We start from the raw sequence: 17962 nt of genomic DNA on the forward strand, positions 1-17962 counted from the left end.
GTAACCATAAGTTTGTTTTCAAAGTCTGTGAGTCAGTTTCTGTTTTGTGAAAAAGTTCATTTGTATAGTTTGTTTTAGATTCCACATATAAGTGATATCATATGATTCTTGTCTTTGTCTGACTTACTTCACTTAGTATGATAATCTCTAGGCACATCCATGTTGCTACAAATGCCATTATTTCATCCTTTTTTATGGCTGGGTAATATTCCATTGTATGTATGTGACACATCTTTGAAATCATTCCTTTGATGTGCACCTCAGCTACATGGGGCCAGCATCCTGTGCTTTCTCATCCTGAGTCTCCTCAGGGTGCACCGTCGGGGTTGGCTGAGGCAGTTGACTGCTAGATGGTGGGCATCTTGTTTCTATCCTGAGTCCCCTCAGGGCCCACCATCGGGGTGGCTGTAATGTGGTGGCTTGATGGCTGTAACATCCTTGCTTTACTGATATGGCAGGCAATATTTTAGTTCAAAGAGCTCCAGACCAAGAGGAGGCAGGTACAGAAGCCCTGGAAAGCACCATGCAGCCACTCACTTGAAGATACGAGATTTCAAGCTGGATTCGGAGACCCATGGCAGTTGGGGAAGGTGTGTGACTTGAATATTTGGGGACCAGGGAAGACAGCACTTCCCAGTTCCCAGGTAGTTAGGTGGGACTATGTGGCTAGTTCCAACCAATGAAATGTGAGTGGAAGTGACACCTATTACTTCCGAGCCAAATTGTTGAAGAACTGCAGAGCTACCCTTACACTCTGTCTTTTCTTGCCATGGCGACCCTGGAGACCATAAGATGAGATGCTGGTGGACAGAAGGGTGCCTAGGTCCCAGAGTGGTGTATGGAAGGGGGGTCTCACCAACCCATATTCGATTTTGCTTGAATGAGATATGGTTTTTTTTTTTTTATGCGTAGCCACTGGGTTTAATTTAAATTAGGTTATTTTGGATTTTCTACCGGTATAATTATATCATCTTGAAAGGTGACATTTTAATTTCTTCCATTCCCATCCTTCCACCTTTTATTCCTTGTCTTTGCTTTACGGTGCTGCCAGGGTTTCATGTTCAATGTTGGATTGAGGTGGTGATAGCAGGTATTGTGGTCTTGTTCCTGTTCTGAAAGGAAAGCTTTCAATATTTCAAGCATTAAGACCTGTAAGATGTTTTCTGTAAGTTTTTCATGGGTGTCTGTCATCTGTTTTAAGAAAGTTCCCTCGTACTCCCAGCTTGTATAGCATTTTCAAGCTCAAACGGGTGTTGAATGTTATATATATATACATATTTTTTAATTTATTTAATTAATTTATTTTTGGCTGCGTTGGGTCTTTGTTGCTGTGCACAGGCTTTCTCTAGTTGCGGTGAGCGGGGGCTACTCTTTGTTGCGGTGCGCAGGCTTTCTCATTGCAGTGGCTTCTCTCATTGTGGAGCACGGGCTCTAGGCGCACGGGCTTCAGTAGTTGCGGCACGTGGGCTCAGGAGTTGTGGCTCACGGGCTCTAGAGTACAGGCTCAGTAGTTGTGGCACATGAGCTTTAGTTGCTCCGCGGCATGTGGGATCTTCCCGGACCAGGGATCGAACCCATGTCCCCTGCATTGGCAGGCGGATTCTCAACCACTGCGCCACTGCGGAAGCCCAAATGTTATATTTTTTTATGTGTCTATTGAAGTGATCATATATTTTTCTCTTTGAAATGCTAATGCTGTGGATTATATTTATTGTTTTTGGATGTTAAGCCAACATGACACTTCTGGGATACCCCTGATTAGGTTGTGCTGCATTTCCTTTGCTATCTTTTGATTGAAATTTTTGCATCTATGTTGATGACGGAGACTCACTTTGTCAGGTTTTGGTATCAGGGTAAATCCGCCTCATAAAATGAGTTGAGGCCATTTTATACTCTTTTATATTCATTTTATACATTTTTTCCTATTCTCTAGAAGACCTCGTGTAAGATTGGTATTATTTCTTCTGTAAATGTTTGGTTGAATTTGCAAGGCCTGGAGTTTTCTTATTGGGAAAGATTCAATTTATTTAATAAATATAGGGTTCTTCAATTTCTATTTTTCCAGTATCAGTTTTGGGAATTTATAATTTTTAAAAGAATATTATCCATTTGTTTTCAGTCTTCAAATGTTTTGGATACAATTTTTCATAACTGTCTCATTTTTTTTAATGTTTTCTGGATGTGCTGTGGTATCTTCTTTTTAATTTCTGATATTGGGAATTTGTGTCTTCTTTTTTTTTTCTTGATGATGTTTGCCAAGAAGTTATCAGTTTTATTAACTTTTTTTCCCCAGGGTGCTGGCACTTGGCTTTGCTGATTCTCTGTTATGTTTATTTTCTTTTTCATTAATTTTATATTTATATTCATTGTTCTTTTCCTTTTCCTTTGTGTTTATTTGACTATCCTATTTTTAATTTGTGGAAAGTACAGCTAAATCATTAGTTTTCAGTCAGTTAAATTTGTATATCAATTTGGGGAGACTTGATATCTTTACCATGTTTTTGTCCAATCCATGAAAACAGTATGTCTCCTCATTTATTTAGATCTTCTTTGATTTATTTACCAATATATGCTCTTAAGCTTAAATTTCCCTTTAAGCACCAATTTAACTGCACCACATACGTTATAATAGTATCATTTCTTTTATGCTCAAATGTTTTCTAATTTCAATTATGATTTCTTCTTTGACCTTAGGCTATTTATTTTCCAAACAAGTGGGGATTTTGTAGTTATTTTTTTCTTCATAGATTTTTACCTTAATGGCATTGTGGTCAAATAATGTCCTTTGAGGTTGGTAGAAAGTTGCTTAATTATCTGGTATATGGTAACTTTTCACAAAGGTTCTGTGTCTGCTTGTGAAAAAAATGTGTATTTTATATCTGTTGGATGCATTGTTTGGTATATGTCCATTTGGCAGATTTCTTAATCATGTTCAAGTCTTCCATATTACTTATTTTTCATCTGATTTACTAGTAATGAATTCTTTCAATTTTAATTTTTCTAAAAATATCATATTTTTACCTTCATTCTTGAGAGATAATTTTACTGGGCTTAGAATTCTGAGTTGGCAGTTACTTTCTTCTAGTACATCAAAAATATGAATCTCTTGTCTTCTGGTTTTCATTACTTCTGCTGTAAAGTTTGCAGTCTGTCTAATTGTGCTCCTTTGAAGGTAATCTTTCTCCCTCTCCCCTTTGCCTCCCCCTCATTCCTGCTCTTTTTTTCTGGCCATACTTAAAAGATTTTCTCTGTCTTCTGATTTAGTTTAATAGGGCTTCTTGAACCTGTGGCTTGGTTTCTTTAATCAATTGTGGAAATTTCTCATCTGTTTATCTCTTCAAATATTATTTCTTCTCCATTCTCTTTCACTTCTCCTTCTGGAACTACAGTACATGTCAGTTACATGTTTCCTCTGACTGCTAAATGCTTTTCTGTTTTCCATCCTTTTGTCTCCATGGTCTTTATTCTGGGTACTTTCTGCTAATACATCTTCAGGTTCATTAATTTTCTCTTCTGCTGCATCTAATCTGCTTTTTTAAATTAAACTTTTTCCTTTTGAGATACTTGTATATCACAAGCAATTGTAAGAAGTAATGCAGAGAGATCCCTTTACCAAGTTTTCCCCAGCGGTAGCTTCTTGCAAAAGCTATATTACAATATCACAAAGAGGATACTGAGCTTGATACAGTCAAGATACATAACATTTCCATCACCACAAGGATTCCTCCTGTTACCCTTTTATAGCTACATCCACATCCCTCCTGCCTTCACCTCTTCCTTAATCCCTGAAAACCATTAATCTGTCCTCTACTTCTATAATTGTGTCATTTCAAGAATGTTAAATAAATGGAATTATACAGCATGTAGCCTTGTGAGATTGGCTTTTTTTTTTTCACTCAGCATAATTCTCTGGAGCTTCAACGAGCTCACTGCACACATCAGCAATTCCTTCCTTTTTATTGCTGAGTAGTATCACACAATGTGGATGTACAGTTTGTCTAACCAGCCACCAGTTGACGAGCATTTGGATACTTTCCAAGTTTGGGGGTATTATGAATAAAGCTGTTATCAACATCCACATACAGGTTTTTGTGAGAACATCAGTTTTAATTTACCTGGAATAAATGTCCAGGAGCGCAACTGCTGGGTTGTGTGGTAGTTGTACGTTGAGTTTTTAAAGAAACTGCTGAACTGTTTCCCAGAGTGACTATACCATTTTATATTCCTACCAGCAATGTATGATGGTTCCAATTTTTCCACATCCTTACCAGCATTTGTCACTATTTTTAATTTTTGCTATTCTAATAGGTGGGTAATGGTATCACATGGTGGTTTTGATTTGCATTTCCCTAATGGCTAATGATTTTAAACATCTTTTCATGTACTTATTTGTTGTTGTCTGTATTTAACAAAAGAAGTGCAAAACTTACACTCTGAAAACTGCAAAGCATTATTGAAAGAAATTAAAGAAGACCTAAATAAATGAAAGACATCCCATGTTTTAAAATACTTAATATTGGAAGTCTTAATGGAAGACAATATTTTTAAGATGACAGTACTCCAAACTGATCTATAGATTCAACAAAATCCCTATCAAAATCCCAGATTGCACCTTTGCAGAAGTTGACAAGCTGAACTTAAATTTCGTATGGAAATGCAAGGGACTCGTAATAGCCAAAACAATCTTGGAAAAGAAGAACAAAATCATAGGACTCACACTTCCCAATTACAAAACTCACTCCAAAGCTACTAATCAAAACTGTGGTCCTGGCATAAGGATGGACTTATCAATCAATAGACTAGAATTGAGAGTCCAAAAATAAACCCTCATATTTGAGATCAGTTGGTTTTTGACAAGGGTGCCAAGACAATTACAAATGGTGCTGGGACAACTGGATGTCCACAGGCAAAAGAATGAGTTGGACCCCTACCTCACCATACATAAAATTAATTCAAAATGGTTCAAAGACCTAAATGTAAGAGTTAAAACTGTAAAGCTCTTAGAAGAAAACATAGGGATAAATCGTCCTGATCTCAGATTAGGCAATGGTTTCTTAGATATGAAGCCAAAAGCACAAGCACAGAATACGAAATAGATAAATTGGACTTCATCAAAATTATTTGTCTTCTGGAGATCCTCTTTCGTAAAATGTTTCTTCATATCTAATAGGATTGCTTGGATTTTTTTTTTACTGTTTACTTTAAAAAATTTTTTTAAGTTACTCTTTCTTAAAAATTTTAAAAATTAAGGTATAATTGATGTACAACTTTATATTAGTTTCAGGTGCATGACATTATGATTCCATATTTTTCTTTCTACTTTTGAGGGTTCTTTATATAGTCCAACTACTAGTCCTTTGTTGGTTAAGTAGTTTGCAAAGATTTTCTTCCAGTCTATAGCTTGTGTTTTCATCTAGTTAACAGGGTTTTTCACAGAGCAAAGTTTTTAATCATGATGAAGCCCAGTTGATCAATTTTTGCCTTTTAAGAATCATGCTTCTTTGCCTAGCCCTAGATCCTGAAGATTTTCTCTTTCAAATTTTTCTACAGTTTTATCGTTTGCAGTAAACATGTAAACCCATGATCCACTGAGAGATAATTTTCCCTTAAGGTATGAGACTTAGGTACTTAGGTCAAGATTCCATTTATTTTTTTCTCTATGAATGTCCACTTGCTCCAGCACCATTTGTTGAAAATGCTCTTTCCCTCATCAAATTGCTTTTGCTCCTTTGTCAAAAACCAGTTGGGCATCTTGGTGTGGGTCCATTTCTGCGTTCTCTATTTTGCTCCATAGATCTGTGTGTCTGTCCCTCCACCAACACCATATAGTGTTATTTATTTTAGCTCTATAATAAGTCTTGAAATTGGGTAGAATGACACCTCCCACTTTATTCTTCTTTTTCAAAACTGTTTTAGCTTTTCTAGTCCTTTGTCTTTTCATATAAATTTTAAAATAATCTTGTGTATGTCTTCAGAAAATCTTCCTGGGATTTTGATAGAAGCTGTGTTAACATTATATATCAATTTGGGAAGAGCTGACATCTCTACTATGTTGAGTCTTCCAATCCATGAACAAGGTACATCTTATTTTTGGCTGTGTTGGGTCTTCGTTGCTGTGTGCGTGGGCTTTCTCTAGTTGTGGTGAGCGGGGGCTACTGTTTGTTGCGGTGCGTGGGCTTCTCATTTTCGTGGCTTCTCTTGTTGCGGAGCACAGGCTCTAGGCGCACAGACTTCAGTAGTTGTGGCACGTGGGCTCAGTAGTTGTGGCGCACGGGCTTAGTTGCTCCGTGACATGTGGGATCTTCCCAGGCCAGGGCTCGAACCCGTGTCCCTTGCATTGGCAGGCAGATTCTTAACCACTGTGCCACCAGGGAAGCCCCTCCTCATTTATTTAGATCTTCTTTGATTTCAGCAGCTTTTTATAGTTTTAGCATAAAACTCGTATATGTGTTTTTTTAGACCTACACTTTAATTTTTTAAAGAAATTGTAAATGATATTGTAATAATTTTAGCGTTCATATGGTCATCGCTAGTACCTAGAAATACAATCGATTTTTGTGTGCTCACCTATGATCTTATGAACTCACTTATTGGTTCTAGAAGTCTTTTTTGTAGCTTCCTTGCCTTTTTTTTTTTTTTTTTGGTAGACAATCACATCATCTGCAAATAGGGACAGTTTTAATTCTTCCTTTCTCATCTTCATGCCTTTTATTTCCGTTTCTTGCCTTCGTTGCACTGGTTAGAACTTCCAGCACCATCCTGAATAAGAGTGGTGAGAGCAGACATCCTTGCCTTGTTTCCGATCTAATCTGCCTTTAAACCCATTTATTGAGGTCTTATGTCTGGTTATCATACTTTTTATTTTTTACAATTTCTAATTGGTTCTTTAAAATTTTCCTGTATTATATTTTTATGGTTTTCAGTTTTTAGAAATGATTTTATACATTTTGAGCATATTAAGTGCAGCTGTTTTGGAACTTCTGTGGGTCTCTCCTGTGATCCATTACTGCTGTTTCTTACGCACGTTGCTGCATTGTACGCCTGGTTACCTCTGAGGGTGTGACAGACAGAATAGATCTGATAAATTGTTTGTAGTAGAAATATTTTGAAGTCTAGGGTGATGAAACCTCTCTGGAGGAAGATCAGCGTATGGTGCTATCAGTTACATGGGAGTGCTAGCAATCTGGGATCTGCTTAATCCAATTTCAGGATTTGGGTGTCCCTGGGCCCGCAGGTGAAGCGGACCTGAGTGTAAGGGGGGTCCACCCTTACTCCTGGGTGCAGCCTTTGAGGTCCCCATCCAAAGTGGGGGTTACGCATCACTCCCTCAAGTAGTCCTGGACTCCAACCCCCTCCCCCTAGCCTGCTAAGCTGGAAAACCTGGCTCATCCTCTCATCCCCCTCTTTCAGAATCAGCAAGTCCCCAGGGAAAAAGCAGCCCCAAGTGCAGACCTCATCTTTCTGAGTTTCTGTCTTCTCCCAGACCTTGAACTCAAAATTCTTTGCTACCTTGTCAGCTCTCTAATGCCCTCCGGTAGTTTTAAAAAATACATGTGACCCAGGGTTTCTAGCTTTTCTCAGGGTGGGGCTGGGGTGGGCGGCGGCATCTGAAGACCTGATCTGGCATCACTGGGGGTGCATGTTGGAGCGCGCCTTTCAGACGCGAAGAAACGAAGAAACGAAGACATATTCGAACGCTGGTGGTAATGACCCAGCAGAGGGGGAAATCCGGGATGCAGGACTGAGGGGGATGGTGTCATAGGCAACGGGGGATGGAATCTTTTTTTTTTTTAAACGAGTATAGTTGCTTTACAATGTTGTTAGTTTCTGCTGTACAGCAAAGTGAATCAGCTATACGTATACATATATCCCCTCTTTTTTGGATTTCTTTCCCATTTAGGTCACCACAGAGCATTGAGTAGAGTTCCCTGTGCTATACAGTAGGTTCTCATTAGTTATCTATTTTATATATAGCAGTGTCAATATGTCAATCCCAATCTCCCAATTCATCCCACGCCCCCCTTTCCCGGTTGGTATCCATACGTTTGTTCTCTACGTCTGTGTCTCTATTTCTGCTTTCCAAGTAAGTTCATGTATACCATTTTTCTACATGGTTCCACATATATGCGTTAATATACGCTATCCTAAGACATGACCCGGTGCAGATGGGAGCCTGGACGCTTCGGTTTGTGGTCGCCCCCTTGCCTGTGTGGAGTGAAGACGGTAGTCCCGGCAGGACCCCTTGGCCTGGTCACGGTGTGGAGGCAGGTGGCCCCTGCTTTCTGCAGACGTTTCTCTCCGGGGGGGAACTAGTGCTAGTCCGGTAAGAACCATGGGCTGTGCTTTCTTCCTGTGAAAGCTCCAGCTGGCCGTATCCCGTGGCTCAGGAGCGGAGCAGGGGAGGAAGGATGTAAAGGGAAGCTGTGGAGGTCCTTGAACAAACGGGGTGGGAGCCAGCAATGCTCAGCGCATCCGCCGTCGCTGACGGCCACCAGCTTACGAAGTCCTGCCCAGAAGTGCATCCTTTCCACGCTCACATCCTGCTGTTCCTCAGGATAGATCCGGTGGTGTCTCCCCTTTGCCCCCAGCCTTCCCATGGCTCCCCACTGCCCATACAATCAAGTCTGAGACATTCGGCTGGGTGCCCAAGACCCTGAAGCATCCGGAGACCTTCTCATGTTGTCACCCCTGCCAGCAGTTGGGGCCAGAAATGACCCGGCCCCAGGGTAAGGGACAACTGGGAGAGAGAAGGCAGCTTTCTAGCACAATCTTCACTCAGAAGGTTATTCTGTCCGCTCCCCAGTGCCAAGGCAGGGAGGTGTGTGAGAGAGAGTGTGTGTGTGTGTGTGTGTGTGTGTGTGTGTGTGTGTGTGCATGTGGCTATGTCCTGGCCCGGTCCTCCTTGCCTGGAAACAGGGGCATGGAAGACCTCCACGGGGTTCTCCAAAGAAGCCTCAACGTGCCCCAAGAACGTGCCCGCAGCAAAGCAGTGATGTCAGTCCTGTCCCTCCCCCTGGCCTTTTCCTGCTCCTTTTCCTCTGCCCCAGCCATGAGGCTGGTGGTGTTGGGGAGGGGGAGGGTGTGTGCTGAGAGTCTGCGCCATCCCATGGGACTCAAGTCCCTTTGGGTGGCGGGAAGAGTTTGACTAGCACTTAAGACGGAAATTCTGAGCTGAGCTGGACCCAGAGGGACACTGCTCTGGCCAAATTGGGAATGGGGTTGAGGACTGGGTGGAGAGGCTCCAACGTGGCCCCCTTGGAGTTGTTGGAGGTGCAAAACCCCTATTTGCCCGATAAGTGTGTCTGTCCCTGCTGGAGCAGGGGGTCTGGTCCTCCTCCGTGGACCCACCGGCTGGAGGTGGACTCAGCCACTGGGGGCCTGTCTTCTGAGCCAGGCCTGGAAACACACTGAGAGCAGAGCTGCTCTCACGCTGCACCAGCCTCAGGCGCAGGGGAAGGGGGCGGTGCTGGGGGGGGGTGCGAGGGGACGACGCTGCATCCCCAGCAATTGTCGCTGACGGCCCGCGGCTTGCAGCCCCTCCTGCCGCCCGCCAGTGCCCCTTTGGAGGCTCTGTCTCCTTTCCGACCTGGCTCTTGCCCTCTGGGAGGTGGTGTCCATCAGGCCTCTCCATCTGCCCTTGGGCTGGACCCTCTGAGGCTTTCCGGAGGGACCCATGTGATCAGCTGCCCCTAACACCGCCCCAGCAGCTCCTTAGCTGAGACCCCAGGCCCTGGTCGTCCACCCTCCCGACAGAGTGACAACAAATGTGAGCGCAGCTTCCCCCAAGCACATTTTTGAAACATTAAAGCAAATTTTAATACAGGGAAGAGTTGACGTGACACTCCTTTATTAAAACCTAAGGACATCTTTATAAAAACTACTGTATATAAAGACAAAAGCAGTGCAACAGCAGTCCGTGTAAAACACATTATTATTATTACATTATATTATTATTATTAGGAATATTATTGGTTTTTGGTTTTCCCGGTTATCAGCTCTCAGAGAGACCCCACGCCTGCTCACGTGAAGTAGGGTTTACAGGAGAAAGACAAGTCTGTCCCATGGTGTCTGCGCCCTTGTCCGGCTGATCCGAACTTGGGGGGAGGTGCTACCTTGTCAGGGTGACAAAGCCCCCCACTCTCGCTGTCCCCACTTAGTTATTGCCCATCACCCAGACCCTGACTGTTTGGTTATTTGACAGTGACGTATCCCACTAGCTTTAACCTAGAAGATGGGGAAGAGACAGGAAGGAACTGAGGTGAGAACTTGAGGTGAGTTTCTAAGAAGAGATTCTCTTGGGGACACCAATTTGGTTCCAGTTGTGGCCACACTGGATGCCCACAGAGGCCGTGTAATCTGTAAGTTTTGATCATGTGCACGGTGACCCTTCCTGGGGTTCGCTGACTTTGATGGGATCCTGCACATTTCGGAGAGCAGTTTAGGGCAATTCACAGGGCACCTCACTGCACCATCCCTGGGGTCACTGTTCACAGCACAGTCTATAGAAACGGTGCCCCCTGGAGGTGGGCACTGCAGCAGCCCTGAATTTTAGTCTGTCAAGGGCAAACAGGTCAGGGTTTTGACGTGAAGATAGGAGTTTTAGGTAGAGTGTAACTAATAGCCAAAGCTGCTCACTCATCAAGCATCTATCTAGCACCAACTGTCTGGCAGCATCTTGGACTAAAAACTTGGGGGCGGGGCAGGGGGGAGACAATGCCACCTCCAAGGTCACTTATTCTCCTTATGAATTTGAGCATTCCTAACCGTTAGGCACAACAAGTCATTTCACAGGTGATCCCAGCCTCTCCCTCAGACACGGCATGTTCCCTGACATCTCTGTCTACAGCAGGAACAGCTCCCGGAGGGGCACTGGGTAAATATTTGTTGAATAGATGAATGAATGCATGCATGAACAAATGGAATTTCTAGAATCTTCTATCTCACCTGACTGCTCAACTCAACATTCAAGTTTTCAGGCCACGGGCTCCAAAGCTGCATACATTCACTTAATCACCATCTGGGGCTGCATTTGTGCTGTAAGGAAGGGCTGGGGAGCCTGGCGTGGCATTGGTCAGACGGAGGGTGTGCCGTGTTTGTTTTCTGGAGGGGACAGGACATCACCCCAGCCTGGTGGTGAGTTCTGGGGCTGCAGGTGGCAGTGACCAGAGTGTCACCCACTCACTGGGTGGGTGGTTGCCCCGCTGACCTTTCAGATGGCCTGTGGGGACAGGTAGACGCTGTCTATGCTCGCCAGGTGAGCAGTAAGATAAGAATCCCCCAAGGTTGCCGCAGAGAGGGGGGCCCACCCGGACGTGTCTGCAATGAAATGCCCCCAGCAACTCCTCTCGGGGCCATCACGTCAACTTGGATCGCTGCGGAATCTGCACATTCACCTCTGAGGGCCACCTAAGGCATGGCTCCTCCCATTGGTGGGGACCAATCAGTCAAGCTGAAAAAATGAAAATAAATCAATAAACAATTTTTAAAAAGTCTGTGACTCTGGGAAACTAATCTTCTTTTACGGCACGACCTCTAGTAGTAGACACAGTAAATGGGGTGTCAGAGGAGCCAGGAGACGGGGCCTGGGCAGGGACCGTGGTCTGGAGGGACAGCAGAGGGCCAGGACACCGGCCTGGTGTGGACAGGGGTCTGGGGGGTCTGCTGGGTGCATGGGAGACGGTGCCAGGCTCGATGTGACAGGAATGGCCTAAAGGGACCTTTGATTTGACGGTGAGCTGAGAAGCATCTCTTGGTAGCAGAAGCCTGTTAACCCCCATTCCTGGCTGTGTTTTCCCTGATGCCCCCAAGTCCTCCTTTCTAGTCCTGGGGATGAATTTGCCTGAAGGGTTTTTTGGATGAAGAGGGGAAATGCCACCACTCCAGGAATGCTAGCTGCCTACCTGCTATTTCTCTAAAGCATCAGAGCCGGGCTTATCAGAGAGACGGGATCTACCTGCAGAATCACATGTGTGCATGTGTGTGTGTGTGTGTGTGCATGCGTGTGCTTTCAGTTAAGGCCTGTTTCCTATTGGTCCCGGTCAGCGTCAGATGTCGGGCTGGCAGCTGGCGGCCCCAGGCCCTTCTGCGCTAGCGGGCTGCTCCTTGAGGTGCAGGGGGATCTCAGAGGTTCAGGTGGGGGCAGAGAGGCCCACGGGTGCTACCAGGTATTGGTTCTGCGTAGAGATTCCAAAACGCACAATTACGCTATACACAGATGAGAAGGAAAGCATAAAACTGCTCGTTATAACACACAGTTCCCAGTGGGAAAAAGTCCTTACAAATACAGGGAGTCAAAGACAAGTTCCTCAGCAGACATATTGCCATCTTCTTTCTCTTCTTTTTGTTTTTCTTTTCGTAGTATTATTATTGTTATTTTTACAAATTATGTGGTTATAGCCAGAAGCTCACAGTAAAAAGTAAAACTAGGCAGCTCGAAAAATCAGGTTAGGGAGTCACTAAAAAACACTAACTCTGTAAATCTCTACTTGAACGTGTCACTACCCTGCATCTTATTCTCAGGGACACTCTACTCATTGGCACGTCTGCCTGCCATGGTAGGTATGGGGCAGGTTTTTGTCGGGATGGCCCATGTCCCAGGGGCTTTGAGGAGCCCTTGACATCGAGAGGGAATGAACCGCACACGTGTGCCTTTCAGATGGGCATTCACACCCACGCACGCTGCCCTCTCCCCTCAGCCACTCCGTCCCACGCCAACAGCCCACACACCTGACAGGTGAGGCTCAGAGAGGTGAAGCGATTTGCCCAATACCACCCAGCGGGGAAGGGGCAGCGAGTGCTGTGGGTCTCTGCACTCCGTCCCCTGCATCCCAGGCTGCCCTGTGTCAGTTTGCTAAGTCTGTGATGTCTGCTGAGCTTCACGATGAGGGGCCGCCTGCATACAACAGAGGATTCTGATCCCCAGCCCGGCTGCAACAGTCAACCTCCACGGGGTCGTCAGTCCCTCCTGGAAAGACCTCTGGTGGAGTCAGGAGCAGCGCCTTGCAAGTTCTCAAGCCCAGGGATGCAGATCAGGGGAACCCTAGCCCTTGCTGGCCTCTGTGACAGTGACCTCTGGCTCTAGTGTTCGGGGCAGAGAGGCAAGGCCACCAGCTCCTTCTCGGCAGAGGAAGCGTCTCCGTAAGAACAGCTGCATGAGCAGCACCCAGAACTTCAGGAAGCCAGAGATGCAAGCCCCCTAAAAAGACCTGGTCTGAGCCCTTCCTTTTAGTGAAGGCAGAGAAGGTGCAGGACTTGCCTGAGGTCACACTGGTCTCAGTGCAGAGCTGACGTCAGAATCTGGCTCTGTGCCCACACGCCTCTCCCCAAGGCTCAGGTTTCTCTGATCCCCGAGGCTACGCACATGGGATGCAGGTGTGTGCTGATCTCTGATCCCCGAGGCTACGCACATGGGATGCAGGTGTGTGCTGATCTCTGATCCCCGAGGCTACGCACATGGGATGCAGGTGTGTGCTGATCTCTGATCCCCGAGGCTACGCACATGGGATGCAGGTGTGTGCTGATCTCTGATCCCCGAGGCTACGCACATGGGATGCAGGTGTGTGCTGATCTCTGATCCCCGAGGCTACGCACATGGGATGCAGGTGTGTGCTGATCTCTGATCCCCGAGGCTACGCACATGGGATGCAGGTGTGTGCTGATCTCTGATCCCCGAGGCTACGCACATGGGATGCAGGTGTGTGCTGATCTCTGATCCCCGAGGCTACGCACATGGGATGCAGGTGTGTGCTGATCTCTGATCCCCGAGGCTACGCACATGGGATGCAGGTGTGTGCTGATCTCTGATCCCCGAGGCTACGCACATGGGATGCAGGTGTGTGCTGATCTCTGATCCCCGAGGCTACGCACATGGGATGCAGGTGTGTGCTGATCTCTGATCCCCGAGGCTACGCACATGGGATGCAGGTGTGTGCTGATCTCTGATCCCCGAGGCTATGCACATGGGATGCAGGTGTGTGCTGATCTCTGATCCCCGAGGCTACGCACATGGGATGCAGGTGTGTGCTGATCTCTGATCCCCGAGGCTACGCACATGGGATGCAGGTGTGTGCTGATCTCTGATCCCCGAGGCTATGCACATGGGATGCAGGTGTGTGCTGATCCAGCTGGGCTGAATGGCTGCTGAGCACGCCTCCAGGGCAACTGCTGCTCTGCAAGGCCCAGGGGCAGGTCCTGGCATGTCTCAGCGTCCAGGGTAAAGGAAGCCACGCCTATCCCTAATCAAGACCCCAAGCAAAGGTTCTCTGACATTGCCTCTGCCAAAGCTGTACACCTGGGCCCTGGAGAAGACGGGACTCAAGCCATAGGTCCGGGTCTTCCTCAGCTTGCCTGTGTGACCTTGGGCAAGCCGCCTGACCCACCTGAGGCTCAGCATCCTGGTCCACGAAATGGGGAGAGTCCCTTTTTATGGGCTTTGAGAGGATGAAAGGCCAGGCTGGCTGGAAAATGCTTGACACCCTAGAAACTTCTTTCTGCTTTATCAAAGGACGGGTGTTATGTTTTTCCAGGCTAAGGTGACTCACAGCTGACCACAGCATCTGGGCTCTCACCCACCTCTCTTTCCACCCTTCCTCTGTGTCCCAGCCAACCTGGATTTCTTTGGGTTCCTTGAAAGCATCAAGCTGGCTGCTGCCTCAGGGCCTTTGCACTAGCTGTTCCTTCTGCCTGGAATGCTCTCTTATCTTTAATGTCCATGGTTGGCTCTTGCTTATCATTCAGAGCTGGGCTTAGCCTGCTCAGAAAGCCCTTCCCAGACCACCCAAGCTCAACAGGACCCTCACGAACATTGTTTTGACCAAATTCTCGGCTTAGGGCTCACTGCTATTGCTACCTTCCTTATTCACTGCTTATTTTTTCCCTGTCCTCTCCCCCAGCTAGGACACCAGCACCACGAGCAGGGGCCTGCCTGCTCACTGCCACGTCTGATGGGCAGAGGGCCTGTGGAAGACACTGGGTCCTGCTGAGTGAGGGTATGCGAGCAGAGGAGCCGGGCCCACCCAGCTGGGCGCTGGGGGGAGATTTTGGCTTCACTAACACCAGGGGAATGAGGGTGTCTACACTGCCACCTTGGCCCTCGGGGATTTATGTGATCATTTCCTAGGTCATGCCCTGCCGTGTGTGTGCCCCCGGGCTGGCGGGGTGGGTGGTGGTGGTGGTGAGCTCTGTGGACAGATGTTACGGGCATCCAAGTTTGTGTGGAAGTCCCGCCTTAAATGGGAAGGGCTTCTAGAACCTTCCCCTCTGCACTTCCATAGTGCTCATCACTCTGTCCAGCAATGATCTGTGTGTCTGGCTCTCCCACCAGATGCGGCTCCCCCAGGGCAGGGACGAGGCCAGCCTGACTCATCTCCCTTCCCGATCGCCGCCCAGCAGAGGACTGGCAGACAGTAAGTGCTTAACCAGAATGTGTCGTGTGTAGCAGGGTCCTGGGGCAGCGACGGTGGAGAGCTTGGGTGATGGCTCATCCACTGAGAAGCCACTGGGGAGATGCTCCAGGGACTGTGTTGGGGGTACCCTGGGCTGGGGAGCTTAGACTTTGGGTTCTTATACCTCTGAGGTCAAACCGAGGACTGGTCTCCTCCTGGCTGTGAGACATGGGCCATTTCTGCAGGGAGTTCATCCCACCCACCTCCCAGGTGATGAGAGAGGGCGTACGTGAAGATAATCTAGTGCCTGCCCCGAGGATGGCCTGAGATGCGTCTCTCATTATCACTGTCATTATGGGAACAAATTCCATAAGAACGAAACCCCACCGGCATTTCGCATCCCCAGCACCCCCTGAGACACAGTGGGGCTGTGCCCTGTGCTTACCAACTCCATCTGGCTCACAGCTGCAGCAAGAAGCTGGAGCCCGGATGCTGGGCCAGACCCCCAGCACAAGGTGACTCAGGCCCATCAGAGAACTTGGGGGGACCCCAATAAAACCAATCAAACAAACAAAAAGGATACCCCTGATCACACACACACGCACACGCACGCACACACACTCACATTCAATATTCTGACACAGATAGGCCCACAGGCCACTACTGGAGGGGGCAAGGGAACCACGCACGGGTACGACACATGGCCTGAATCCTCCCGGCTTCACTCGGCCAGGGCAGCTGTGTCGGTCATCCTGAGTCCACCATGGCGCCACCTCTCAAAAGCCACCGGCCCAAAATGGGACTATTGCTTGCGGACGGGTGGCTCAGAAGCCCCTCCCTGCACCCGGCCCCCACCCCTGAGTTTGCTCATAGTGTTAGAAGTCCGAGGAAGGGTTCGGGCACAGGCAGCGTTTTCTCCTCTGCCACCGCCGTGGCCGTCTTGGCTCTCCCTGACGTCTTGAAGTGGTACTTCTCGGAGGCTGAGCCAGGTGCCTTGGGTCTCACCTCCCCCATCCTGAGGCACGGCAAAAGGGTTTTCTAGGGAAGCAGAAGGGAACAAAGTATCACATGGTGTCTCCTCCATGGGGATGCACTGGGGATATTTCTCTCTGACCTCGGTTCCAGGAGAAGCCAGGTTTTTCTCTGAGCACATGACATTTTTTTGTCTTCTAGATATTGAGACCTGTTTAACTTTAAGGCTGGAAGCAAGACAAGCAGGTCTGCTATCACTGTGGTTTCATACAGCACTAGTGCCCCTGGCCCAAGCAATAAGACAAGAAAAGAGCATAGCGTGTCAGGAGTGGACTAGAAGAGCCCTAATTACCATTATTGGCAGATCACATACATAGAAAACCCAAGAGAATCAACAGGCTAATTATTAGAACAGAGGGTGCAGATACAAAGATACAATTTTCAATCTGTAAGACAAAACCAGATCAACTTACAAAACCAACAGTGTTTTCTTACCTCAGCGGTTACCAGGGGGATTATTTGTCTTGGCTTAGGATAGTCCCAGTTAATACTTATGGTTCTGACATAATTTTTAATATTGTTCCCTCTTCAGCCTCAAAAGTACTCTACTTTGGATGATAAACCAGATGGTCACCCTTGTTATAACAAACTAGAAAATATTAAGAACAGATACAGATAACACTCATAATAATAAAAAGAACCATTGTGAATCTTGGTGTCACACCACTGGATAGGACCATATCATACAAAGCCATGGAGAGGAAACCAGGACACTCCTGGCACATGGACAGGTCACGAGATCACTGGGATAAGGTCAGGAGTGTAAACACCAGCCCACAGGGCACTTACAGCTTTGATTGGCAGAGTTGAGTTGCCTTTGTTCTTTCTCCTCTTGAGATCACCTCCAAACAAGGATAATGAGGAACAGAAATACAAACTCCATCTCTGGCAGACACAGTGAATCCCCTATCCTATAGCCATTTATAGGGGCAATTATCCAGTCACAAATATTCACCTTCCCATACTCCCTTGCAGACAGGAGTGGTCACATACCCACTCTGGTCAATGCTATGCAAGTGGAAGTCTACTGGGAAGGGGACATGGATCCAGAGGGAGAGCATGAGAACAAAGGACTTTCACTAATGTGGCTGGAGTGGGAAGCAGGGAGAAACCTGGTTCTGGTGGCAGCCCCAGATTTCCCACCTCCACACCATTGTAGCTGGGTTTCTGCAACTTGTATCTGATTACAGCTACTAACAGATAAACCATCTTCCACCAAACTCCAGTGTGTTCCAGGGGCAAGGGGGGAAGTTAATGGAGGGGCTAAGCCAACCAAGTCCATCTTTCCAGAGGGCTTGATACTCCAAATGGCAGAGTCAACACCCCATTCTGCATCACTGGGCTCTGGGTGACAGATTCCGTGGCCCCCCATCACCTGCTCTATCATTCTCCATCCAGTACACCAAATATTTTACTTACTGGTCTAGCTTATTGTTTGTCTCTCCCAACTAGAAAATAAGCTACATGAGGGTCAAGGTATTTGTGTGTTGTGTTCATTTTTGTATTGCCAGGGTCTGGAGCAGTAACTGGTACACATAATAAGTCTT

The 17962-nt window shown here is 46.8% G+C and overlaps 1 protein-coding gene across 2 annotated transcripts in view; it reads right to left on the reverse strand.

Moving 5' to 3' along the window:
• Nucleotides 1-9830: 9830 nt before the first annotated feature.
• The window catches only part of SHISAL1 (shisa like 1), an 81471-nt gene continuing 73339 nt past the window's right edge, over nt 9831-17962 (reverse strand). Inside the window, exon 5 of one of the 2 annotated variants that reach the window (XM_036866712.1) lies at nt 9831-11449. In XM_036866712.1, coding sequence (XP_036722607.1) covers nt 11407-11449 — 43 coding nt within the window. In that variant the 3' untranslated portion in view covers nt 9831-11406. Of the gene's footprint in view, nt 16422-17962 lie in introns of both variants that reach the window. The other variant, XM_036866714.1, reaches the window with a different exon arrangement.

The sequence above is a fragment of the Balaenoptera musculus genome, chromosome 10 (assembly GCF_009873245.2).
Source record: "Balaenoptera musculus isolate JJ_BM4_2016_0621 chromosome 10, mBalMus1.pri.v3, whole genome shotgun sequence".
NCBI lineage: Eukaryota > Metazoa > Chordata > Mammalia > Artiodactyla > Balaenopteridae > Balaenoptera > Balaenoptera musculus.